This window comes from Bos javanicus, chromosome 15 (assembly GCF_032452875.1).
Source record: "Bos javanicus breed banteng chromosome 15, ARS-OSU_banteng_1.0, whole genome shotgun sequence".
Taxonomy (NCBI): Eukaryota; Metazoa; Chordata; class Mammalia; order Artiodactyla; family Bovidae; genus Bos; species Bos javanicus.
In genome coordinates this window covers 64,898,665-64,924,462 of record NC_083882.1, presented here as the reverse complement: position 1 = coordinate 64,924,462, position 25,798 = coordinate 64,898,665, and the positions used below count along the sequence as shown (strand labels likewise).

The window sequence follows — 25,798 nt, the reverse complement described above, 5'->3', positions numbered from 1 at the left end:
TATTTTTCTCGGTCAGCAAAGCTGGTCATACACAGGCTCATTTCCTGAGAGTTTTAAAGTTCCTTACCACCATTTCTTTGCTCTTGTGTGTTTGTTCAACTCTAAATAGTTGTCACGAAGGCCCTGGTATCTGTATGCCAGGACACATATATGCGTACCTTTGGGATCTGGGGATAACAGCATTGTTCTTTCAAGCTGTTGCTATTTAATCACTAAGTTGACGCTGGGAAAGACTGAGGGAAAGATTGAGGGCAGGAGGAAAAGGGGGTGGCGACAGACGATGAGATGGTAGGATGGCATCATCGACTCAACGGACATGGGTGTGAGCAAACTCTGGTAGGTTGTGAAGACAGGGAAGCCTGGCGTGCTGCAGTCCATGGGGTTGCAAAGAGTTGGACACGACTTAGCAACTGAACAACAACTGAACAAGTCACTAAGTTGTATCCAACTCTTTTGTAACCCCATGGACTGTAGCCCGCCAGGCTCCTCTGGGATTTCGAAGGCAAGAACACTGGAGTGGTTTGCCATTTCCTTCTCCAGGGGCTCTTCCCAACCCAGGGATTGAACCCGCATCTCCTGCACTGGCAAGTGGATTCTTTACCACTGAGCCCCCAGAGACACCTGCTCTCTCTAGACAGGTGCCCAAGATCTAGAGAAATCACTCAGGAGCTCGCTTACACCAGGAACAGCCCCCCGACCCCTCGTCCTGCACACAGATCCCGCAGAGCTCAGGGTGCCTGAAGCCCGGGATCCCCCTTACCCAAAAGCCACCGCCCCAGCAATAGCCAGTCCCAGGGCTGCAGATTTCCCCCTTCCTCGGGCAGCCGTGAGCGCAACAGTACTCCTCAGGGTCTTTTCTGAGATCCCCTCAATGAATTTCAAGACAGCTTTGGCCTGTGGAAAGAGAAACATTGGGTGAGCTGTGAGAAAGGCTGAGGTTCAGCCACTTAAACTGGAATTGCGGGGGAGCAGGGGACAGGGGGCCGCTCTCGCCGACCAGCACCTAGACTCTTACTCCCGTGATCATGTCCTCTCAGTCTCCAGGCTTTTAACACCAACCAGATGCTGATAACCCCGCAGTTCACATCTCCATCCAGACCTCCTCCCCCACACCAGACTCTCCCACACACCCAACTGCCCCCCTACGTCCACCACCCATCTCACACTCAATACCTAACGTCCCCCCAGTCCTCCTCCACCTACCATCTTCCCCAGCTCAGCTAGTGTCCAACTATTCAGGCCAAAAATTGCCTCCATTTTCTCCTCATACCCGACTCATCAACAAATCCTGTCCTTCAAAACATAAAAATCCCACATTCCTCACTATCCTCTTCCTCCACCACTATGGTCGAAGCCACCACCACTGTGTCCTGCCACCATTTCTACAGATACAGCAGTGGGCATTATCTCTAGGATACATTTTCAGGAGAAGAGCTGCTGAGTTAGAGTATGTGTGCATTAAAATGGGTGTCATGCCCAGTTATGGAACCCCCACCCATGTATGAAAGGCCTTCTTCTCTGCAGCCTTGCTGTCTTGCTGTATAATCCTGCAACTATGCCAACTGTCTCCCTGTTCACACTGTGCACATTGTTTGCTGAACCCGTGGTAGGCAAGGCGTGAGCAGGGAAGCTGGAAGAAAACTCAAGGAGTCATAGGAACTGCAAATGTTTATTCTCTTCTGACTGGCACAGAAGCTGTAGCAGCAGACTCGCTACGCTCTCCTCTCATGGTTGACCCCGTGGACACAGCCATAAGACAGCCATAATGCAGACACAACCGAGTGGCAAAGGCTTTTCAGGTGGACCTTATGTATGCTACTGCTGCTAAGTCGCTTCAGTCGTGTCCGACTCTGTGCGACCCCATAGATGGCAGCCCACCAAGCCTCCCCATCCCTGGGATGGGTTGCCATTTCCTTCTCCAATGCATGAAAATGAAAAGGGAAAGTGAAGTCACTCAGTCATGTCCGACTCTTAGCGACCCCATGGACTGCAGCCTACCAGGCTCCTCCGCCCATGGGATTTCCAGGCAAGAGTAGTGGAGTGGGGTGCCATTGCATTCTCCAAGCTTATGTATGTTTACAGAGCAAAAGTGGCCTGTCGCCAAGCAGATACACCATGATGCACAACCATGTTGGGATTCAGCCCCAAGTGGGTGGCATCACTGCAGCTGTTTTCCATCATGAGGGAAGATCCCAGGGCTGACAGGCCCGTGCTGCTTGTCTGCTCAGGCTGGATCAGAACTCTGAACACACCTGACAGCTTGCAGGTCTCTGGGCCATGTCTATTCAGCTCCCATCGCCATCCAGGAACCACCAGAAAAGCCAAGTTATATAACTGTATATTTACAAAACGTGGGGCAAGAGTGAGAGGCTGTGGGGCAAGAGGGTCTGATGACCACCATCTTGGCTAATCTGCTCTCTCCCCACACTTGCCAACACTGGGTACTGCTAAACTTTTAAGTCTTGACCAACCTGAAATGGGAACGTAGGATCATTGTTTCAATTTGTGTTACTTCAGTTATGACAGAAAGCAGGCACTTTTTCAAATCGATATAATTACTGGCTATCTATTTTGTTTGTAAATTACTCTGCCTTTTTTCATTTATTTTAGAATATTATTTTAGAGTACATTTTTTGTCCAAATTTCATACCCTTTTATTATGTTCATGGATTTTTCCATGTACATTTTATCAGAGTGCTTCACTTCTCTATTCTAGAGCAACAAGCAAAGGATATGATACAGGGTTCAGCAAAGGCCAGGTTAGGGTGAGTAGGACCTGGATCCCCTCTGAGTGTTTCCAGCTGGAGAGACTTGAGCTTCCTCAAGCCCCACCCCTTCCTCCTGCCTGCGCCTAAGTGTCACTGCCCAGTCGTGAATGTAGAAGGTGCCCATGGGGAGACATGAAGAGTAGCACGGAGGGCAGGGGCGCCAGGAGAAGGGAGGGGCACTGCCAGTCGTGGTCACTTCTGCCCTCTCCCCATCCTCTCTCTCACTCCCCCTCTGATGATAAAGAAGGTACCAGGAAGTAGCTGAAAAGCAACCTGGAGCCTGCAGCCTGGGCCGCAGAGAGTGCTGCATAGCTGGTGATTCTATTTCCAGAAAGAAAAGGGAAACCAGCCTGTTGGGATTCAGCCCCAAGTGGGCGGCGTCACTGCAGCTGTTTTCCATCACGAGGGAAGATCCCAGGGCTGACAGGCCCGTGCTGCTTGTCTGCTCAAGTTGGATCAGAACTCTGAACACACCTGACAGCTTGCAGGTCTCTGGGCCATGTCTATTCAGCTCCCACCGCCATCCAGGAACCACCAGAGAAGCCAAGTTTACCAGCCCTGGTCACTTGCGGGAGCACAGAAATGCATCCTGGAAGCTCCCTCCCAGCCTGCTGTCTGTACCTAGAGACCAGGTGGACCGGGTACCCTCATCACAGGGCCCTCCTCAGCACTCACACTGGAGCGGGGCTGAGTACTAGGTGCCTCCAGCCCTCCTCAGTTAAGAACAAGGCATAAGCAAAAACCTATGTCATCAACACTCAGTGAGAATGAAAGAATGCAGGTCCATCAGCCTGTGCTGGAGGGGTTCCTCTTTAAACACAACCCGTCTCCTCCCGACCCCAGCTCCTTGAACAAACAACAAACAACAGCTACAAACAACAAACCAGGGGGAAGGGGCAGATAAGCCCAGACTTCTGTGCTATGCTGGTGCTGCGTGCCCATGTGTGAGCAACAGAAAAGGCCCTGCCCCACAGAGCAGCCAAGCCTCATCCTAACTTGGCTTCTGTTCTCTGCTCGCTGTCTTTTCCCTCTGTGTGCTTCAGACAGGGATGGGGGTGTTCCGAACACATGTCACCTGGTCGAGGGTCTTGCAGCAGTCCACCAACACGCCCACAGGCTGGGTGTCCTGCAAGCTCTCCTTCAGCTCCTTCAACTCCAGATCAGAGGGACCGAGACTCTCATCCTGCCAGAGAGGAGGAGGAGAAGGTTCACCGCTGCCGTCGGAGAGTCCGCCAGGAAACACAGCCTCCCCCAGATTCCCGGGCCCTGGCAGCTCACCGGCGTCTGGGGAGGCAGGGCCTCAATGCTGGCGGCGTGGGAGGAGATGGGCAGGATGTTGAGCTGGTCATCGATGACAAGACACTTCTTACACGAGGCCAGAGAAAGAATAAACCTGAGGAACAAAACCACCGTTGTGAGGTGCTGGGAGCAATGTCAACACGACAAGGAAGGGCTTTTCTTTAGGAAAATTATCCAGCCCACGTCTCTACACCATCGTCTGTAGAACAGGGCTGGATGATTCCTGCCTCCTTTACAAGGCACCTGAACATGCTATGCAGAGGAGACCAGTTACAGGGAGCTCTCTCGAGAGACTGATTATGAGTGCTCTTTCTGTGCAGAGCCCCTCAGCTCCGGGTCCCCTGGCCCTTCCCACATCCTCCAGGTTCACCCTTTAGTACTGTCTCCTTGAGCTGGGAACCCCAAAGCCACCCCACGTATTCTCACCAACCACAGAGGCAAACACACACACACAAATGGACACCCTTCTGCCACAGTGAGGGAAAAACAAAGAAAAGGGTGGAGAGGACAGCTCCCTTTAGCTGTAGTGCACAAACATTTTTGCGTGTAGAAAAACATGTTTGGCTGTAAAATCCACAGCTGCAAGAAAAGGGCCTCCTGCTCTACTTTCAAGGGCTTCACTCCCATCCGGCAGCACCGGGTGACTTCCAGACCCGCACCTTCCACTGAGCAGCTTCAGAGGGGTTGAAACGAGGCCCCACAATTCCCCCAGGCCAATTCCTAAACTGCAGTAGTACTGACACTGTGGCCCAGACCACTTTTCTTAGGGGGTGGTGGTGGTGCTTTTTGGCCCCCTTTCAGCTTTTTAGCAGCATCACTGGCCTGTACCTTCCAACACCCCCCACCCCGCCCCGCCCAGCCAGGTCCCACTATCCAAGTGTCTCCAGATACTGCCAAGTCTCCCCAAGGGCAAGACTGCTCAGGTTGAGAACCAATGCTCTAGACCATGGCTTATTCCTTCTTAAAGCTGTCAAAAGTTGCTAACTGGTATTCCCTAAACGGGGCTCTGGGTCAAATAAACTGGGGTCCCTCGTGCTGTGAGACTTTTCAGAGGCTACAACAGGCTCACATGATTCTTCAGAAAGGAAAAACTGTATCAGCCATTTCCTAGACATAGTGGGCTAGAAAACCCTTTTGTCATAAGATCCCTCTTAAACACCAGTGTTCTGTGAAACACATCTGGGGAAACAGGATCCAGACAGATTACCCCTCTGACAGCTGCACAGGCGAAAAGCCAGAGTGGACAGCAACTTGGTGAGGGCCAGAAGCAAGACAGAATCCAGGCCCCAGCCTTCCACTCACTCTACCGCTTCCAGTGAGCTGCACGACTACCGCTGTGATTGGGGACCTCACCGTCTGGGGCTCCTGTACCACCCTCCCTCACATACAGCATGGCTTTCAGCCACATCCAAGACAAAAATGCGCCCACCCCCCAACCCCCATGTCTCCCACAGGTGAGGAAGTGGAAAATGTGTTCAGACCAACCTCTCATTAAATCTTCCCACCACATCCTGATGGGCCTCTGTCCTGTATCTCGAATGCACATCCTAAGAGAGACAACGCCCATTAGTAGAGGCTAATGGCACTGAGGCTCAGCGTCCAGATGTGAAGAAGTTTCAGCAAGCAACCCTGGGATAAAAGAGGCACCAGCGATGCTGCTACAATCAAAATCCATTCCCACCTAACCTGCTGTGCTAACCTGGCTGAATGCGATTTGCTGGAGCTGGAATCAGATGCTAAATGCAGTGTTTCTCATCACAACAAACATCCCCTCACTTCATCTTTAGCTTTTCCCACATTTTATCTAGCACCTCAAAATATATTCATTTGCTCAACAAAATGCACATGCCAACACCAGACATGAGGGGTACACACTGGAGTTTGGTAAAGCATGACCCCTACTCTCATGAAGCTTATCATGAAATGGTTGGATGGAGACAAGTCAATAGAAATTTTGGCAAATGCTACGAATGAGAAACAGAGCATAGTGACAGCTAATGGGGTGGGGTGGGAAGGGGGACTCCTCACACAGGGTAGTGAGGGAAGGCCCTCTGAGGTGGTAAGCAGGCGGCCAAGTAAGAGCAGGGGGAGAATAAAGAGACACCTTTGTTCACAGATATTTTAAGGAGGGCTTACTAAAGGCCAGGTACTCTTCCAGGGTCGAGGAATATACCAGGGAGGAAAACTGAGTCCCTGCTCCCATGAAGTCTGGAGACTAGCACAGGAAGCCAGATGATAAGCAAGTACTGTCTGACTTTAGAGGTCTGTAACATGCTTTGAAGAAAAATAAAACAGGCTGAGGAGTGATGGGAGAAACACATATTCTACAGGGGGTGAGAGAGAGGGCCATGCTAAGGAGGTGGAATCTCGGCAGGGACTGCACTGCAGTGAGGAAGTGAGCCAGCAGACATTCCCGTGAGAAAAGCCAGTGGGAAGGGCCTCGGGTGAGAGTGTGATGAGGGGAGAGGACATCTGAGGACCTCTGAGGAGGCCAGAGGGGCTGGGGTGAGGAGAAGCGGTGGTGGGGAAAGGTGACAAGAAGCAGGCTCTAGATCTGAGGAAAGCCCATTTCACCAGATGAAGGCAGCTCATGAAACCCCGAGGCAAATCCTAACAGTTCCCGAGCAGCTGGCCATGGACATGATTCAAAACCTGCCGCGCAGAACACGACACCCACGTGGCAGAGCCGATGAGTCAGAGACCAGCTGTGCATCCAGGGGGACACTTTCCTCACTTACAGCCAGGTCCAAAGCTTGGGCAGAAAATACTCCCCCCACCCCACCACTTGGAGTCGAAGTTTCTGCCAACCTGGGAGTGGAATGGCAGTGTTCCTTCATCACCTACCAGGGAGAGGGCAGGGGAGGACATCAGGACACGGTCCCCTTTCCGCAGTACACAAGTGCAGGCCCTGGCGTGGCTCTCTGTGGAATACTACTTCAGAAATTTAACTACACAACAGCCGCATCCTATCTGCATCTCGCGGGTGTAATATTTGCAAATGCCTGAGAGCAAAGGCACAATTCACATTCCCCAGCAGACCCAGGGCCAGTGAGACATCTCTGCAGTCACTTTTTCCTTAGTTGCAGTTAAAGAGCTCCCAGCCCAGAGATGATGCTGACTGTCCACTAGAGTTGCTCAGTAAGAATTCTTAAAAGAAAGTAGAAAAACACAGATTAACTTGAACCCCCATAATCAAGTTTAAAAAAGCAGGGACTTACCATGGTCATTGTGTACAACTGCTTGAGTGAGTTCATGGTCCGCAAGAGGACAACCACCAACCCACCGCCTTCCACTGTTTCTACAGTCCTGGCCAGCAAATTTGGAGTCAAAGCTTCAAAATCCTGGAAGGAGGAGACCTTAGAACTAGCTGATGATGCAAAGAGCACGGCGGGGAAGCTTAACCAGGAGGCAAAGAAGGCTTTAGAGTACAAACTCAAGATAATACCCCCTACCAACTCACCAGGACCCCCATACACACACAGTGCTTATTTAGGACTTATTTAGAACAAGTGTATCTGGTTTTATATGTCAAAGTGTTTCCCATCATCCCTGATAAAATCTTATTTGGAAAGAAGTTCTCCAGTCTTCATTAATTCTCACATGAATTTCAGAAATAGCTCACATTCATTTTCTGCTATGTTCATAGGTGGAAACTGACAAAACTCTACTGTACCACACGGGGGAGCCACTGCCTAAAGGAGCCATCATCATTGCATCTGGTAACTGGTGAGCAGAAGCAACTCCCTAGCAGTCAGTATGGGGTGAGAACAGGCAAAACGCTCTCCTCAGCCTCCAAGGTGGGATGTAACCCAGCAATGCATGGACAACCCACTGGACTGCAGAAAGAAAAAACCAGAACTTCTATTCAGAATTTCCCATCTCATTTCTTAATTTATGTTTTATAAGGTATGTTTTATAATACATGTGATTATAGCAGTGCATGCATATAATAAATACATGATGAAACAGTGGGAACCTGAGCTTAAATGTGGAGATTTGTGCTTGAATGTTTTCTTTCGGGGGCAGGAGAGGGGGCAATGGATGAAATCACAGGTGTCAAAAAATCAAAGAATAAAACAAAGACCACCAGAGCTCAAAACAAAAATGTGAAACAATATGAACTTGCCAGGCAAGAGAAAATATATGCCAGTGAAGAAACTCACCAGAGTTTTCTGCGGGGGGGTTGGGGGTGGGGGGGTGGAGTGAGGGGAGTTTAAGAATTAGACGGTTGATTGTGGGGGCTGTTTGTTCAGTCAAGCACTTTGGATAGGATATAAGAGTGCTCAGGTCTGTACCCAGTGAATTAAAACAAGTCTGACTCCTGTCTGGTCTTCAGTTAGTTCTAAGAAGACAATAAGTTCTAATAAAAGCCTTCAGTTGGTTCTAACAAGGTCTGGGGTTCTAGGGTCATGCAAAGTTCTGTGCTCTATCAAGCTGGTTAGACCCAGGTGTGACGGAGCGTCACGACCAGTCTGGGTATCTCTGGACAAGTGCTGCTTTAGACAGAAATGCTCTTTTTATGGTGGTGAGTTACCAAGTTCCTTGGGAAAATGATAAATTCTGGGGGAAGGAGAATACACAGGCATCTTCTCTCCTCTCTGTCCATCTGTTCTCATGGGTCACCAGGCGGCCCGAGCACCCTTCAGTGCTCTGCCCCCGGTTGCGGGCTGGGGCAAGTCACCCACCTGGAGAACACACATGCCAAACGTGTTGCCCAGGATCTTGTGGGTCTCGCTGTAGTAGCAGTAGCGAATGTTGGTGGCAGCTACGAAGAGCTCAAAGGGGTCATCTTGCTTTATGTTCAGCGTCCCGTTCTTTATTTTTTTCTGCAGCTGTCGCATTCTTTTCTTCCGATGACTGTAATCACCCCACCCCACCCCCAACCCCATGAGAGTCAGTTAACTGGAGAGGCTAGAGTTGGGAGAAGGGAATAGACTCAACAATCCCCCACTTAAGACTTTCAGAGCTAGAAGGGAACTTGGAAATTGTAGGGCGAATTCCCTTGCTTTAAAGCTAAAAAAAATAAAACAAAACTGGAGAAGCATTAGAAGAGAAGGGCTTCAGAGGAGGATAGTATAAGTCTGTTTGTGAACCCTGCCATTTTGATACTTCACTTAACAAGAAGGGTAATGGGAGTCCCTAAACCCCACATTTAGCCAGAGCTTGAACCTAAACCCTGGTGGACTCATTATCTCAGTCTCAAGCCAATGCTTCAATTTCATGGCACTCCTTCCCAGAGAACCGGAGAGGCATCATGATGGTGGGTTACTTTATTCATTTTTCCTAAATGAATTCATCCACTTCCTTCCCAGGTGGTTGGATCAAGTCCTCAAGGGCAGTTCTAATCTAAGACAACACCGACAGAGGATATATGAGTTAGAGTGGAATCTGGACATCTCCTAGACATCCCTGAACTTCTCTCTCATCCTAAACATCTCTGAATACCCAAGTGTCAGTTAACTTCTTTAAGACTTTTTCTGCTGTGGACCGTTTTTAAAGTCTTTACTGAATCGGTTACAATACCGCTTCTGCTTTACATTTTGTTTTTTTTGGCCTCCAGGCACATGGGATCCTAGCTGCTGGACCACGGGCTGTGAACCCCCAGCCCTTGCACTAGAAGACAAAGTCTTAACCACTGGACCGCCAGGGAAGTCCCTACTCTTTCTTTCAGAGAAAACAGAGAACAAGAAAACTCCAGAACCAAGGGGTACAGCAGACCAAAATTTTATCACAGCTTTCTAACTGAAGAGCAAGGCCAAGGCCTTCCCCCTGGGCCTCCAGTTCCTCAGCCTGTGACTTAGCATCAGCTTTAACCTGATGCTCTGCCACATCTAGACAGGGCTGGGAGAGCTACAAGAGGCACAGGAGGGATTTTTTTTAAAAGTGAGATCAGGTGGGTTAAGTTCAAAGGCAAATCTGCCCAGAATACCCTGAATTGCCATTCTGACATTTACCAAGTGTACAGCAATGAGAATCAGAGAACCAGAAACTTAAAATTCTGCTGAGAGGCAACAGGCCTTATTCTCAATCTGTATTTAAAATGGTTACCTGCCCAATTATGAAAGAATATACCAATTATGGCTTAAAAATACATACTGCATATACAGCTAAATGCTAACAATGCCTAAGTATTGAAAATATGGTGCTTTTTATTTTCACCTTTAAGATTTTTCTGTATTTTTCATATTCTTACAATAAAGCTTTTGTATTGTTTTTAAAGCAAAACTATCTAATTCAAAATCTAGTTTCCTTTAAGCAGAATCAAGTCTCTTAAAGACCAAAGGATAAGAACTAATCAAATATAGCCTTTGGTACTTAAGTAAAATTAAAATGTTAGAGCCTGTTAACAATACACTCAACAAATAGTAACTGAGCACCTAGTAAAACATGGCAGATCCTTTGAAAATATGAAAATATAAAGATAAGCAGGAGAGGCCTCCTCGCTAAATGAACTTACTTACCAGTGGGCAAGTGATCACATCTTGAGGGAGAGAGAAGGTAAGGCGCCAAGCACTGTACAAAGGGACAAGGGCTAAAGAGGGCAGCAGGGCCGCGCTAAGTCTGAGGGCCTTAGGAAAAGCTTCCTGCAGGACACAGGCCCTGAACAAAGGGGCGCACCCGAAGGCAGCACCTCAGCAGGTGAGTACAGAGAGGTGGAAGTGGCACCCCAAGTGGAGGAGGGAGCAGGGGCAAAGGCAGGGGGTTTCACCGGAGCAGAGAGCAGCCGGGGCTGGAGACGCACCCTCGGAGTCCACCCCAGAGACAAGCTTTACATCTGGGGATAATGGAGGGGGAAGAGGCCCAAGGACAGAACCACACAGGTGAACGGGTTGTGGGGGGAGATGAGAGCAGAGAGAGGGAAGCGCTTAGGAAGGTAGTCGGAGTAAAAGGAGAGCGTTTCTGAGGTGGTGCTATAGTGGGGTATCTGCCAAGGATCAGCACCCCGCACCCCAAAATCCTCCCCACACACGGGCGTAGGTAGAACTGCCAGGCTCCTACTCGGTGGCCCACCCCATTGCCTCTGGCCCAGGGCTGGATATCTTTCCAAAAGAATTTGGGAGAAAGATGGATTTCTGTGTTGTTGAACCCAAACCACGTAAACCTCAAGGGCAATTTCTGCAATGGGGACCACAGAAGGCAGAGAGCTGTCCTGAAGTGGGAAAGAATAGAGCATTCACGAGGGATGACACAAAGACGGGGGACAGGGCAAGGACCAGGGTGTCAGCACTGCGGCTGTTCACCACCCCGAAGGCAAAGCTGAAATCTCACCCCTGTAGGCTTCAGGAGCTAACCCGAATACTGCTGACCCTTGAAAAACCTGAGGGTTAACCTATGTCTGACTTAGAGTCGGCCCCTCTGTAACCATAGCTCCTCTGTATCAGAGAATTCAACCAACCACAGACCACAGAGTACTAAACATATCCACATGTAAGTGGAGTCCTGCAGTTCAAACCCACACTGTTCAAGGGACAACTGTACTTCAACAGATCCCATTTGTGCCTAAGTATGTTTGTATTAGAGGTCTCATATTTACTATAAGAAGTCTTAAGTTCAACAATAAAAAAAAAAAAAACTAGCCAATTGTCAGACAGCAGACTAGGAGAAGAGCTCTGAAAAGAAGAGAAAAGCTGCTGCATTAGGCATCAGGTGGAACCAGCATTATTAGATGAGCTCGATCAGCCAAGAAAACTAGGAAGAAAAATGGCATGCAGAAAGCAAGGAACTGGGCTGGGAACATAAAAAAGCATGAAAAGATTTTGAAATTTATTGTCAGGAATGAAGAATGAACATCAGTTCTATTATTTTCTCTACTGGGAAGTGTCCTCAGAGACAGCACCTTTACTAACAATCCCTTAAAACCTAGGTCAAAGAATCATTTCCTGGCATTTAACTAAGGATGGGAAATGAGATGGGACACTCAAAAGGGACATGACTTACCTGCTAAAGCCCAGCTCTTTCTTATAGCACCACAGCACCGAAGGCCGAGCTTTCACAGTTGCTTTGGACAACATGTGATGGAGTATGACTACCTGCCAAAGAAAAAAGCCACAGAATCTTAAGGACAAAAGAGACCTCTGGGATGGCCAGGCCCAAGACCACAAGGCAAGCAGCACCCAGGTTGGGACTAGAAACCAGATCACATACACTTACTCTTGTGCTCAGTATCAAAAGCTGTTAACCTATCTGCTAATAACTCTAAATACTGAGTATTCATCACTTTCAAGAAACAAAGGAATGTTCCCACTAGGCAGTTCACTTAAAGAAAACCAAAGAGACCTTAATGTCATTATGTGTAAAACCCCAGATGGTCCATAACATACTGACTCTCCGGAACAGGACACAAAGCCAGGAAGCATTTACCAGGTCTTACCTGATCCTTCCCTCGATCTCCAACCACAACAAAAAGAGATCTTTGCCGCTCAGCTACCCCGTTCTCAATGAGAATCCGGATTCGGTTATCCACTTTCTTCCGATGCATGGTGAAAAATTATCACTAAAACAGAAGGGAAGGAAACACGACTGGACATGAACATCCAGGTTCTGGGTGAAAACCATTAGCTGGCTGCCTCCTGTGGGATAGGAGCTGAACTACACACATTTAAAAGCATTATTTTTTTAACCCTCAAACAGCTCCCTAGGGAAGACATCAGCCTCGTTTTTTATATTAGGAAACTTAAGCTTGTAACCGGAGAAGGCAATGGCACCCCACTCCAGTACTCTTGCCTGGAAAATCCCATGGATGGAGGAGCCTGGTAGGCTGCAGTCCATGGGGTCACTAAGAGTCGGGCACGACTGAGCGACTTCACTTTCATTTTTCACTTTCATGCATTGGAGAAGGAAATGGCAACCCACTCCAGTGTTCTTGCCTGGAGAATCCCAAGGACGGCGGAGCCTGGTGGGCTGCCGTCTATGCAGTCACACAGAGTCGGACACGACTGAACTGCGAACATGTAATCTGACTCCATCACAGCATGACTGAGGCTCAGAAAAAAAAGAGATGAAGGAAGACAAATTCAGGAAACAGAACTTCTAAAAATACCTCAAGAAATGTATAGATTAAAAGAACTGTGTGACTTTGCTATGTATCTTTTGTACATTTTCATGCTTTTAATCTTAATCACAATGCTAAGGACATTCTGATAACATTGTTTTGAAATAGCTGTTTTGATAGTCTTAATAATAAGCCATTTAAGATTTAGCTTAAAAACATTACCAAATAGTTGACCTAGGGTATGTCCCCTTGGGCTTCCCTGATAGCTCAGTAGGTAAAGAGTCCTCCTGCAATGCAGGAAACCCAGGTTCGATTCCTGGGTCCAGAAGATCCGCTGGAGAAGGGTTAGGCTACCCACTCCAGTATTCCTGGGCTTCCCTCATGGCTCAGCTGGTAAAGAATCCGCCTGCAATGCAGGAGACCTGAGTTTGATCCCTGGGTTGGGAAGATCCCCTGCAGAAGGGAAAGGCTACCCACTCCAGTATTCTGACCTAGAGAATTCCATGGACTGCCAAAGTCCATGGGGTGGCAAAGAGTTGGACACGACTGAGCAACTTTCACTTCACTTAGGCTTGAAAGGTGAAGAAAATGTTCCCATAGGCATGGAAAGCTATAATTCACAGCCCTCTGGAGGAGTTTTTTAAAAATCAGAAATAATGTTTAAAAAAAAAAAAAAAAGAATTAAAACCTATGCTATATCCAGGGGAAAATAAGGAAGTTTTCAAAAATATTTGTTCAAAATCACTTTCAAGATTTATCTAAGGATATGGATGTAGATGCTTATTAGAGGATAACACAGCAAGATATGTATATGTATATATCTTATACACACATTTTTTAAAAAAACTGAAATGTAGTTATTAATGGACAGTGAGATAACGGATGATTCTTATTTTGTTCTTTTGGGGAGTTTGAGTTTGTTTTTTTTTTCCTAATTAACATATATTACTAACAAAATCAGAAAAAGAAATCAATGAATATTACTATGATGGAATGTGTACAATTGCTTCCTCAGGGGAAGGAAAACTATACCTAAGCCTGTACAAAGAGATTTCAAGTTATTGTGATTACATATGATAGAACATTGCATCATTACCATAACAGACACACCAAAAAACACCAGAAATATCAATTATGTTTCTACAATTAAAAATAGAAATGACATGTTACTTAGATTCTCCAGTGTTAGCTGCATTCTACACACAAAGCTCATTAACTGAAACTTAACCCTGTACTGTCTTCCTAAACTCTCAATCCAAACATGGATTTTAGCAGTTCTTTCTTACTGTAAAACACTATGTCACAACCAATGGCTCTTATTTTATGAAGGACCCAGTATAAATACTCAAATACCACCAAGGAAGAAAAATGATGGGAGACATGATTCACGTTCAGGCGCCCTCCTGATTTCAAAGTATGAACTGTTTCCAGTTCACCAACCAGCTTGTGAGCTCAGTTGCCAGCCACACAAAAAAACCCCACCACCAACCAACAACCAATTATTGCTTTTTGTTCTAGTTACTGTGGGAGTCCCCGAAGTAGTACCAAATAAAGTCCTGACTTCAAAGAGTTTTCATTTTCCTTAGAGAAAATATTTAAGAGAAAGAAATGAGGGATAATCTGCCTAAAGACAGATAAAATTAGATGTAAAACTAATTGTTACAGACAGGTGAAAGTCTGAGATTACTGTGGGCTGAAGTTGCTAAGGAAGGCTTAATGGATGAGGAAGGCCTTGATGGCAGAGAAAGATAGTTATTTTTCAGTATTCATTTATCAGTCAAACAAATATACATATTATCTATGCGCCAGGCATCATTCTAGGTGCACTGGTAAACAAAATAAAGTCCTGAGTGTTCCTGCTGAATACAGAGTATAAACGAATGAGCATAGTGATGTAGCTACCAGCTTGGGAGGATCTGGATGAAATGAGATTGTTTCTGTTCAATGCCAGGTGCTGCCATCAGGAACTGTGGACAAGCTCCGCGGAAACCAAAAGTGTTGTCACTCACCCACTCAACCTACCCCACTCCACCCCAACTATAGCCCCTAGAGGGAAGCGATCAAGTCACGCAACCCCCAAGAGCGCTTAGATGACAGGACCCTCTGCGAGCACCCGGATGAGGCGGCAGTCGTGATGGAGCGGCAGTCGGCATGTGTCGGGCACCAGCACTAATGCAAAGCCTTCGTCCTGGAGCCAGTCTCATCGGGCCCAAAAAGGACGCCGACGCCGACCTCGGCACCCGCCCCCAGCCATCCCGTGAAGGATACCTGCGCCCCGAGCCCGGCGGACTCCAGCCAGCAGCAAAGCGGAAGCACGTGGGGACACCGAACTTTTGCGGAAGAGGCGGGCGCAGCCTAGCGGATGCCTGGCCGCCGGCTCTCACAGATCACCCCTCCGCGACGCGCGTCTCGCTCGGGCGCTTGAAGGCGGGGCGTGCGCCGGCGCACTAAAGGAGCGGCGACGGCGAGAAGGGACCTTTTCAACCCGGTCGCTGAGTGATGACGTCCGAGCTCGCGGGGCGGAGCTGTAGCAACCGCGGCTGTATGGTTTGTCTCCGCGGGCTTTAGCAGTGGTGCTGGGAGTGTCGTTTGCCTCTTCAGGTCAGAATTAAGATACCGTGGCTACGGAGGGCAGAATAAGTAGATGTTCGCACCCTCATGGACTGTCACTGCGTGGAGCTAGCTCGGGTTCCCAGACAGGCCTAGGTTTTGAGTGTTAGCCTGGTTATGCGAGATGACTGGCTCCCAAGATGTGCGCATAATTTTGAGTCCTCTTATTTTAAATAACGTCCTAATGTGACAAGAGAGGGAGTCTCAATCAGCAGACCTTTCTCGTTGAGCTCACTTGACCCTTCTCATCCTGTCATGACCTCGTAGATTTGTCTGGGAGTCCGTAAGTTTTCTACCCAATATTATTGCCGCTGTACTTTGCAGGCTCTTTAGGCCTGTACCTGGCTGTCAAATGCTGGAGTTCTTATGAAAACCAGCTCTAGGGTTCTGCTGTTTGGTTACTTCCCTCTACCCCACCCCCAAGCGAACTGTCAAGCAGTTCACTTAAAAGGCCATATATAGTCATGAATTTGGGGGCCAGAAGGTTGAATTAAACACATTCTGCTCGACTTTTCTCTGATGCCTCTATCAGCCAAACTAATTTCCCTTTCTACCTTAAACTCCGTCAAATCAAAATGTAATTCTGTAGCTACAAACCTAATCAGCACCATCCATGAGGTCCAACAACCATAATTTCATAATTCCCTCAACAAAACGTCAATATGCTAGACGAGATGAAAGTGATCAAAATTTTCCTATCCCTCTTGAAGTTTAACATAGTCTAGGTAAGAAAAAGGTGATCAGAAAAAAGTATCCAGTGACTAAAAACACACACACACAGAAGACATGGAAGGACTGTGAAATGGTGACCTGGAGCAAAGACCTTAGAGAATGAGCTTTTAAACAGTTGAGTGGAAAGCTTTCCACACATGAAGTTTCCAGGATGGTGAAAGTCTCAGCAAAGCGTTCAGTGTGGCCAGAGTACAGTAACCAAGATAGAAAACGGTAGGAAATTAGGCCTGACACATTAGGCACATGGACCAGATTTAGGATTCTAAGTGTGGCATGGTTTCTAGGGAAACTGGAGTCTGAATAACAGGGAAGTGACAAAACCTGATTTGCCCTCTAAGGCTCAATCTGACTGCTATGCAAGAAAACTATACTACAGGAGAGCAAGAGTAGAAACAGAACCATCATAAGCTACTATTGTTACCTGTTCTGATAGTGGTGGTGGTCACAAGTGCTCGCTGACTTAGGACATATCCTATTTTTAAGGTAGAATCATATGCATTTGCTTAAGGACTATAGATACAAGGTATGAAAGGAAACCAATGATATCCAAGGTATTTGCCCTGAGCCACTGGATATACGTCCATGAACAGATAAATCTGAAATACTCATGACATTCAAAATCGAGACATGAAGTTTGGGTGTGTTTGAGGGAGTTTGGGACCTAGAAATACTTCAGAGTGACTAAAATGATGACTGTAGTCAGTAATGGGATTGGTTAAGATCAACTAGGGAAGAATGTTTGCTAGAGATGGAGTCTGCAACCAAGTCCTGGAAAACTCAGTAAAGGATACTGAGCAGTGGCCAGTTAGATAGAAATGTGCAGAACCCATTCACAACCACCCTGCACTTTGTTGTAATCGTTTCTTACACGGGCTACACCAAATCATCTCTTGCACCATAGTATTTTGCTCTCAACACTGTCCTCTTTGCTTTTGCCACTGGACTGCCAGGAAATCCCCTGCCTTGAGTGATACTAAATGGCAATTTTATTAGGTGACCCACCATCCTCTCCTCCCCCAATCCCAACCACTATACACACAGCTTAAAACTTACTGGTTTCCAACTCCCAAGAAACAAAACTTACCATGGAATAGAACCACAAAGCTGTTCTGAGTAGTCCTTACCTGTTGCTTCAGCCTCTCTAGCTCTATCAAACCTATACTTCACTCTAGCCAGTTTCTCAGTCACTGGCGATTGGACTTGGACATGCAGTTCTCTCCCGTTCTTTACCAGTTTACTATTCCTCATCCTTCAAGTCTTAACTATTCACATCAAAAATGTCTTTCCTGATCATTTTGACTAGGTCATATCCTATCACAGCCTTAATATCTATCATCAACCATGTTGCTGCATCATGGCTTTTGCTGTATTTTAGTATCATCACATCAACATCTTTGATCAGACTGATGAGAGCAGGAACCAGCGATTCTATCACCACTGAATGCTTAGTGCTTGGAATGGTGACCTGGCAAAGAGGACCCAAATTTGCTGAATGAAGCTTTGGTGTACTGACTTAATACAGTGACTCCCTCATCTAAATACAGTACTTAAAGAAAACCAGTACTAAAAGAACAGTAAAAATTGCCTTCACTGAATCAGGTTATCTTTCACTACTTACATACTCAAGGAGCCAGTCTTCTGCATGAGACTGGATTAGGCTTCAGAACCACTGTTTAAGGTATTAAGATCCCAATTGAGAAGAATTGTAGTAGTCTAACAAGGTGAGGCTAACAGAAATTTAAGGTTTTTCCTCTCTTCTCACAAGTAGCACTTCTTCACTTAGAGCTTTGCTCAGTGGTATAAACAACTAAAGCAAACTTCACTCAAGGACAATTAAGGTATCAGGTTTTAATATGATTTAATCTAATGTAATTTAAAACATTCACTAGTCTTTTCCAGTATATTTGTAGAATTCAAAATGGGAAAGGGTATAGAATGAGCCTTAACAAATTATTTTCATATTCCTGAGGGTTTTCCCTCCCCCCATTAACTCTTTAGAAGGGATAATAAGCTTAAGAGCAATACTGATTTTTTAATATAACTTACAGTCAATAAAACTTCAAAGAGTGCTTAATAAGAACTCAAATGGGATGAGATTCAGAAACTCAGATGAGATGAAACGATGGGTTTTAACTTTGTGCTTACCTGTATCCAATTCCCCCTAAGATATATTATTGAAAATATAATGAACAATACAAATTTCCTAAGACACTTAGGAGGCTGAATATTCAACTACTTTCTACATTTTATGAACTGGTTGTTAACAGAACATCTGTTAATTAACTTTCTGAGAATAAATACACATTCTCATGTCTCTAAGTGACGTCTCCCACATCACGGAGTCATATATATATATACATAGGAGGTTAAAGAACAGCAGAAGCTAGCTGATTAAAAATACTTAACGGATTTTGTTTTAATATGAAGATAACGATGATCAGAAAACCTCTTTCAATAATATTCTTTAGGGATATTAAGATCTGAAAATAAAATTGCCCTAGCCAAGGTAATCAATGACACTGTAAAGCTTTAAAACAGAAGTCTCATTATCCACATGAGATGATTGATACTGTGCATTTAAATGAAAGTACTTTATATATGGCATCTTGCTATACCAAGCCACAGTGCCACATGTGACAACCATCTCTTTTCAACTCTGCTAGAATATGCATTTGCCCACGCAAGGCCTCCTGCAGGGAGGACAAGCATCAAGCATCCACAAATTATACAGAACACTTAGTACCAAGACTCAGATCTTAATGGGACTTTTTAAAAAGTTCTCTGCACCACAGAGAGGTGCTCCTTTAAAAAATATAGTCTAAATTGAGGCATAAAAGTTTTAGGTTTAGACTACAATGGTAGAATGCCAAAAAAAAGGTATAATATCTCAAAAAGAACAAACGATTCTTTTAAAAACATACATAGAAATAATCAAATTACTAATATCTTTACACATTCACAACATCTGCACTAATGCATAGAAGTTTGAAACCTAGAAAGCATTTCTCCCCCATCCCATCTCTGAACTGATTCAGAGAGACCACTGTATAAAGAACTTATTTCAATTCGGATTTTAAATGTCATGAAATTATTTTCTACACAGATAGCAAAGTTAGTTTTATATATAGAAAGATTGTAAGCACACATCATCTAGGGATTACCCAGTAAACCACAAATATTTTATCTATCTGCCTAAAATAAAACAAACATATGGTTGTGGTACATCCCAGGCAGATGTCATTTAAAGCACACAAGGGGAGGTGCTAGCAGAAGAAATACTTATTTGCAGAAGTAAACAGATAACCCTTCCAATATGATGTACCACAACCACACATGAGAAAAGTCAAGAACTTCTTTTATTTTAAAATAAACATTGAAGATTCCCCCCTTCCCCACCACCCTACAAAACTTTGAATGTGGAATGTTCAATAGCCTATCCATTTTAGAAGGTTACAAAACCAGCAAAAACTCCAGTTGTCTAATGATGAATGTTTGAGAATAGTTTTATGGGTTTAAGTAGCTGAGCACCTACTGGAAAAAGTCCTTAGCTAAAGGCTGAAAACTAAATTCAATTTCTGCACAGAAAATACCATTAACTTAGTAGCCTTTGCTTAATATAAGGTGGGGTTCATTTCCCATGAAGTCAAAGTGGGATACAACAAGCAGCATTAAGTTCACAGGCACACACAACTAGTGCTCCAACTGCTGGCACAAATTTCAGCATCGCACATAAATTACTAAACTGTCCACCGTCATCAGGCTTGGGACTCTCCCTATACATCTAGGGGAGGGAATCACCACTTTGAATATAAATACCTCCATGTGAAACAGATAATTCAGTTAGGGTTAGACAAAAGGTAAGTGCAAGTACTGTAGAAACAGCTGCTGGAGATAACCATAAAATTTGTAACACTAAACTGCATGGGTGAACCACATAAGCTGCTAACTGTTGAACACCAGTGTTTCAAGATACAACTTTTATAAACATGTTTTATTTGTTTGCTTATACCATCAGAAGTGAAACTACTGACTGTCATTTCCCTAAAATAGGGAAATCAATCTAAAACACATACTGGTGCTTTTCAAAAGATAGCAATTTAAAAGGGTGGCAGCAGCAGGCATTTGATGTCTTTTTCTTATAAAAACTTTCAGGCTGCAGGAAAAACATGTAACCAAGAGTGTTATGATTATCCATTAGATTTTCATCAGTACCTGTACCAATTTAGGTGACAATACAGCAAGATCCAAGGATTAGTGACAGACAATGTACGTCATAAGGAATGATATTTACTACCAATCCTTACAAAACTCATTGTCAAAGAAACTGTTAAGTGTTTGAAAGGTATCTAAATATTTCACATTAAGTACAGAAGCGGCCATCCAGATTATATCCCTTAATTGTTGCATATTTTTCGAAAAGTGCCAATCAAAGCCTAATTTTGCATTTTGGCTTTGTCTTATACAGTATCAGCTGTTAAAAAGCAATTTACATGTGTCTTGAACCACAGTCGTCTGGCCAGAGGGTGAACAGTGCCGTGTCAAGCCTAAGGCTGGCACCAGCCTTGTCTGTGTGATTAGGGCCCATGCATAATTCGGTATGCATCTAAATGTTCAGTGCTCCAATTTAAGTGGAAAAGCTGTGAAATGCAGTTGTTCTGCCAAACCACACTCCACTCCTTCCATCTTCCTTTCAAGGGAAATATTTTAGTTTTGTCAGTTACCACTGAATGACTCTAGGGCTGATTTGTAGATTTTATCCAATGTCAGAAGTCAGTCTTGCTTTATCCAAGCCACTTCAAATAACTATGGAGATATCACCCCATTAAAGTATATTATGTTTTACTCCTAAGCAAGGGTGAGGAATCTGAGTATCATGTGCAAGGCTCAAGATGACGCTTAGGACAGAACATGCAGAGTAAAAATAGTTTCCTTCCATATCCAGGTAATATAAAGCTGACAATTGTAGTCCTGTCTTTATGGGATGAAAACAGTCCCTTTACAATAAGTTTCCTGAAAGGGAGAACAAATAGATAATAACTCTTCTGGTAACATATTATGGTACACTGGCCAGTGTGTTTTTGGCGATTAAACATAATCCTGTGAATCAGATTAATTCACTTGCTGAGTGTTCATTTGCGGCATCCCTCTGTTGGGTCTTGGGGGCCCTCCACGACCTAGAAGACAAAAATGGCATTTGGTTTTTCTTTCAAATATTATTTGTTTTGCCTTCAAGCAGATTTTCATGTGAAGTCAAGAAGCATGTGGGCAGCTTGTCACATTATTAGGTTTAAGAGGTCAATTCTTCAGTGTTCAAGTTTCACCTGTCCTGGAAGTTGTCATGCGCAAATTTGCTCATGTTCTCTAGTTAAAAGAAGAGTAGAGCTAATGGAGTATTCCACCAGTACTCATTCATTCATTCATTCAACAAGTATTTATTGAGTGCCTACTATGTGCCAGGCACTGTCACCAGGCGTTGGAAATAGATACAGCAGTGAAGACAGACAAAGTACCTGCTCTCGTGGAGCTTACATTCTAGTACACACGCTAGCTTACATTTCAGTGGTAACATCATACTATCAAAATTAATAAAAGCACCAGAATGAAAAACAGACCTTATTACCTAAACTGTTATAAAGAAACTACATAACATTCAAAATTGTATAATGAGTTGTAACAGATAAAGTAACTTTTTACATGCTGTTAAAACAGATTTTTAGCTACCAGTCAACTCAACTTTCATTGAATATGCTACAAGGTGAGAAAGAACATAACCCACATTCACATGCAAATATCCTTTGATACTTCAAGTCAGTAATTCCCAAGTGATCCATAATTAAAAAAAAAAAAATGCACCTTTTTTGCTGGCCAGTTTCTACTAGCATTGAAATTAAAGAATTTTGTAATTCCTCCTTAATATACATTTGTATACATATTATGGCCAATATCTAGAGGAAATCAATTCAACTTCCCTCAAATCAGAGAACCATTTAGAACTTCAGATCGTATGAAATGCTACCTCTAATTGTTACACAGATTGACTTCCTACCCAAATAGGAAGTAGTTTTCCTATATTAAGAAACAAAACAAAAAACTCTTAAATCTGTAATTTTTAAGTATAGTCCTGCAAGTTGGTTATGAATTTGGAGGCTTTGTTTAAAAGTCAGAAATAATGACATTTATATCACTAATAGTGGCCCAAAAGTCATTGAAATTTCAATTTTCTATCACTTCTAAATGGTTCTCTAAATGTAACTATGGCTTATCCGGCCATTAAAGGGTTTCTGGCCCTAAAATATAATAAGCATGTTTCAAAAATTAAAGAGGAATAATAAATTTATATAAATGTTCAATCTCATTCCAAAAATGTCTTACAAAAATGTTTCAGTTTAAGTACTTCCTAAAAACATTTAGCAGGTTTTAGGACCTGAAAAATAATTTGCAGTTGGAAAAACACTTTCTGAGGAGGAGAAATGTTCTAGTTTTCAAGACAGTTTATATAGTAACAGGGATAATCATTCAAAAAATTAAATTTGGGTTCAAGGTAAGTTTTAGAAACAGAGCATTTCATTTAATCCCTAGCAACAACTCTGGAAATGATAAATGTATTCCTAACATGTAACCTACATGCAGACTATGAACAGCTCTTCCAAGGCCAGAACAGAAGCTCCACTTAGGAGCTAGGATCACCACCACAAAATATTACCTCGTGGGGCTCCCCGTGGTCCACTCTGCCCAGAGCCTCGCTTGAAATTCTGCTGATATCCATCCTAAAAGACAAGCTAGTTAGTACTGAAGAAAAGGTAATTTTTAATGCTTACTCTATTCTTACAGTCTTTTATAGCATACAAAATTCTGTTATTCTTTTAGACATTTAAACATAGCATTGCTATAAGATATTCCGTAGTAGTACTTCTCTTATTTTCAAGATCAACGAGATACACTTCTTTGCTCATAAAAATCATTGTGTTTATAAAACTCTATTAAATGAATCCCTATACTGAGTGCTAAGGAAAGCAAAAGTCATCATTCTCCACAAAGAAGTATCTTGTACAGAGGTTCAAAATTAGCCCCAAATTACTTATTCTAGTTCGTCAAGCAACTACATTAGTCCCTTTCATTGCGGTACTTAGGTCAGGTTTATATTTTTAAACAATTTCACCTACCCGCTGATAGCCAGAGTAGTCCCGGGGAGCACTGAATTGAGATTGTGTATAACCACTGTTTGGAGTGTTAGTAGAGAATGAAGGGCGGTAACCATCATATCCTCCTAAAATTTAGGACAAGAAGAAAAAGAATATATATATTTTTTTATCTTAAGGAGTTTTTACCTTCTCACTACTGACCAAGGAAGAACTGAAACCTGTAAGCCATGCTAGTTATTCAAACTAATTTCTAATTTCCTACCCTGATCTATTTGTCTCTATTGCCTTAGAAGATGAAACTAGTTACCCATCCTTGCACATACACACACAAAAACAACAAATCTCCATAAGGTCTCGTAATTTATAGAAAGCACTATCCCTTACAGGACAGTGGTAGATATGGGTTTAATAGATACAAAATACTCAGTCCCAGTTCTGCCAACTTAAATAACTCTTATCAACACATACAAAAAAAAAAAAACAAAACTGGTTTACACTGTACATAAGAAGCTAATGCAGAGAGATACAATTTTTTCATAAACAACATGACGTATTTCTATATACTGTACAAATCAGAAAATATGAACTTTCTTTTGGGGGGTTTTGTCTTTACCTCTGAATCCATTAGCAGGTCCTCTGTATCCATTCATCAAGCCTCTAGCACCACGGGAACCTCCACGAGACACACCACGACTGTTGTAATAGGGCTGATTGCTACGTGGAAATCCAGTGTTCTGCTGAGGAGGCTGCTGGTGGTTACCAGTCACTTGATGGGGCTGGTCCTGAGAACCATGATAAGTGCCAACCACTATAACAGAAAGAAAAAAATACATATATACATGTATACACACACACAGATACACACACCATTACAATTTGCCTGATTTCCTATATGCTTTCTCGCTTAAGAAATGTCTTACAGTCTCCTCAAAGTTTAATTCTGTCCTTAAATTTTCATATTAATAACAGAGAAAACTACACATTAATGAAATCCCTGTCTTGCTCCTAGCCCTGTACTAAGCTAAGAGAATGAAATTCTCCAACAATAATTCCAGACCTCTGAGAGCACACGTTGTGTGAAAGCACACCATTCTACCCTTCCAAGTGACTTGAAAGGCTGTATTATTTAAACATCTTCTGAGAGGCACCTCTGTATAGCACAAATGACCTACAATAATCAAAAGATTTTATGTACTGAAATACTTAGATTCTGTACCATTTAATTATTTCTTTTCATTATAATAAAGCTCCTATCGCTAGTTTTCTTATTCCTCGAAATTTCCCTTGATATTTGTTAAAACATACAAAAACATACCTTCCCATAGCTAAGCAGCTATAGCTAGAATACTCAGTTACAAAGATAAATCAGCAGAGGCCTTCAATATATACCCTATCATAATACTTGAGTACATTTCAAGTATCTTTAATGCACAGCCAATTTAGAAAAGAATTAAATAGTACTCACACTGGCACTTAACCCCCTGAAGTGAAGGTTCTATTATTGGAAGTATGGAAGTATTCTAGTATGGAAGGTTGTCCATACTCTTAGATCCCTCCTCCTTCCACAATGGGGAGAAGCCTAAAATCTAGAAACCTTCAAAAATAAAATAGCAAGGTACATTCCTGGTATTACCCCAATGTTCATAATTCACAGGAGAGAAAAAACAATGCTAACAGTAACTTTGGGAGATAAGGAAGGTATAGACCAAAGGAAGAGCCATACTCAAGGAAGAAAAAGTCAGCAGCCTCCAGTCAGCCCAAATCTCGTATGTTTGGGCAGAGAGAAAAGGTAGTTTGAGTCTTGAAAATTTATCTGACCTACTTTGTATCTTCAAGAAATCCATGTTTATGAGTTCTCAGAATGCTATTTTGCAATGAAAAAACTAGAGAATGCCTAGGAAGAAAAGGCTCTTTTTTTGAACTATGTAATGGACCAAATACACCTAAGCACAATGTGATCTTTCTATATAAATTATCTTTTACTACATTCTCAAAACATAATTATAAAGCAAATATCAGAAGTACCAGTAACATTTTCTATCCATAAAGATTCACTCAGGAAATTCCCTGGCGATCCAGCAGTTAGGACACGGGTTTGATCCCTAGTGGGGGAACTGAGATCCTGCCATGCCACATGGTGTGGCTAAAAAAAAAAAATTTTTTTTTTTTTTTTTTTAAATAAAAAGATTCATTCATACGCAAGTAGAAAATGGTCAGAAGAAGTGAATTTTTGACTTTGTCAGTAAGAACTTTAT

The 25,798-nt window shown here is 43.7% G+C and overlaps 2 protein-coding genes across 3 annotated transcripts in view; both read right to left on the bottom strand.

The window, feature by feature from the left end:
- Positions 1-18,334, bottom strand: part of NAT10 (N-acetyltransferase 10) — a 41,748-nt gene extending 23,414 nt beyond the window's left edge. The window contains exons 1-10 of one of the 2 annotated variants that reach the window (XM_061381102.1): positions 15,328-18,334; positions 12,935-13,049; positions 12,439-12,561; positions 12,006-12,097; positions 8,753-8,924; positions 7,286-7,408; positions 5,553-5,614; positions 4,047-4,161; positions 3,844-3,951; positions 761-894 (exon numbers count right to left, since the gene is read on the bottom strand). In XM_061381102.1, the coding sequence (XP_061237086.1) occupies positions 761-894; positions 3,844-3,951; positions 4,047-4,161; positions 5,553-5,614; positions 7,286-7,408; positions 8,753-8,924; positions 12,006-12,097; positions 12,439-12,546 (914 nt within the window). In that variant the 5' untranslated portion in view covers positions 12,547-12,561; positions 12,935-13,049; positions 15,328-18,334. The remainder of the gene's footprint in view (positions 1-760; positions 895-3,843; positions 3,952-4,046; positions 4,162-5,552; positions 5,615-7,285; positions 7,409-8,752; positions 8,925-12,005; positions 12,098-12,438; positions 12,562-12,934; positions 13,050-15,327) is intronic. The other variant, XM_061381101.1, reaches the window with a different exon arrangement.
- A 1,405-nt stretch (positions 18,335-19,739) lies between these two features.
- Positions 19,740-25,798, bottom strand: part of CAPRIN1 (cell cycle associated protein 1) — a 35,838-nt gene continuing 29,779 nt past the window's right edge. Inside the window, exons 16-19 of the mRNA XM_061381103.1 lie at positions 24,157-24,351; positions 23,565-23,668; positions 23,105-23,168; positions 19,740-21,575 (exon numbers count right to left, since the gene is read on the bottom strand). Coding sequence (XP_061237087.1) covers positions 21,511-21,575; positions 23,105-23,168; positions 23,565-23,668; positions 24,157-24,351 — 428 coding nt within the window. The 3' untranslated portion in view covers positions 19,740-21,510. The remainder of the gene's footprint in view (positions 21,576-23,104; positions 23,169-23,564; positions 23,669-24,156; positions 24,352-25,798) is intronic.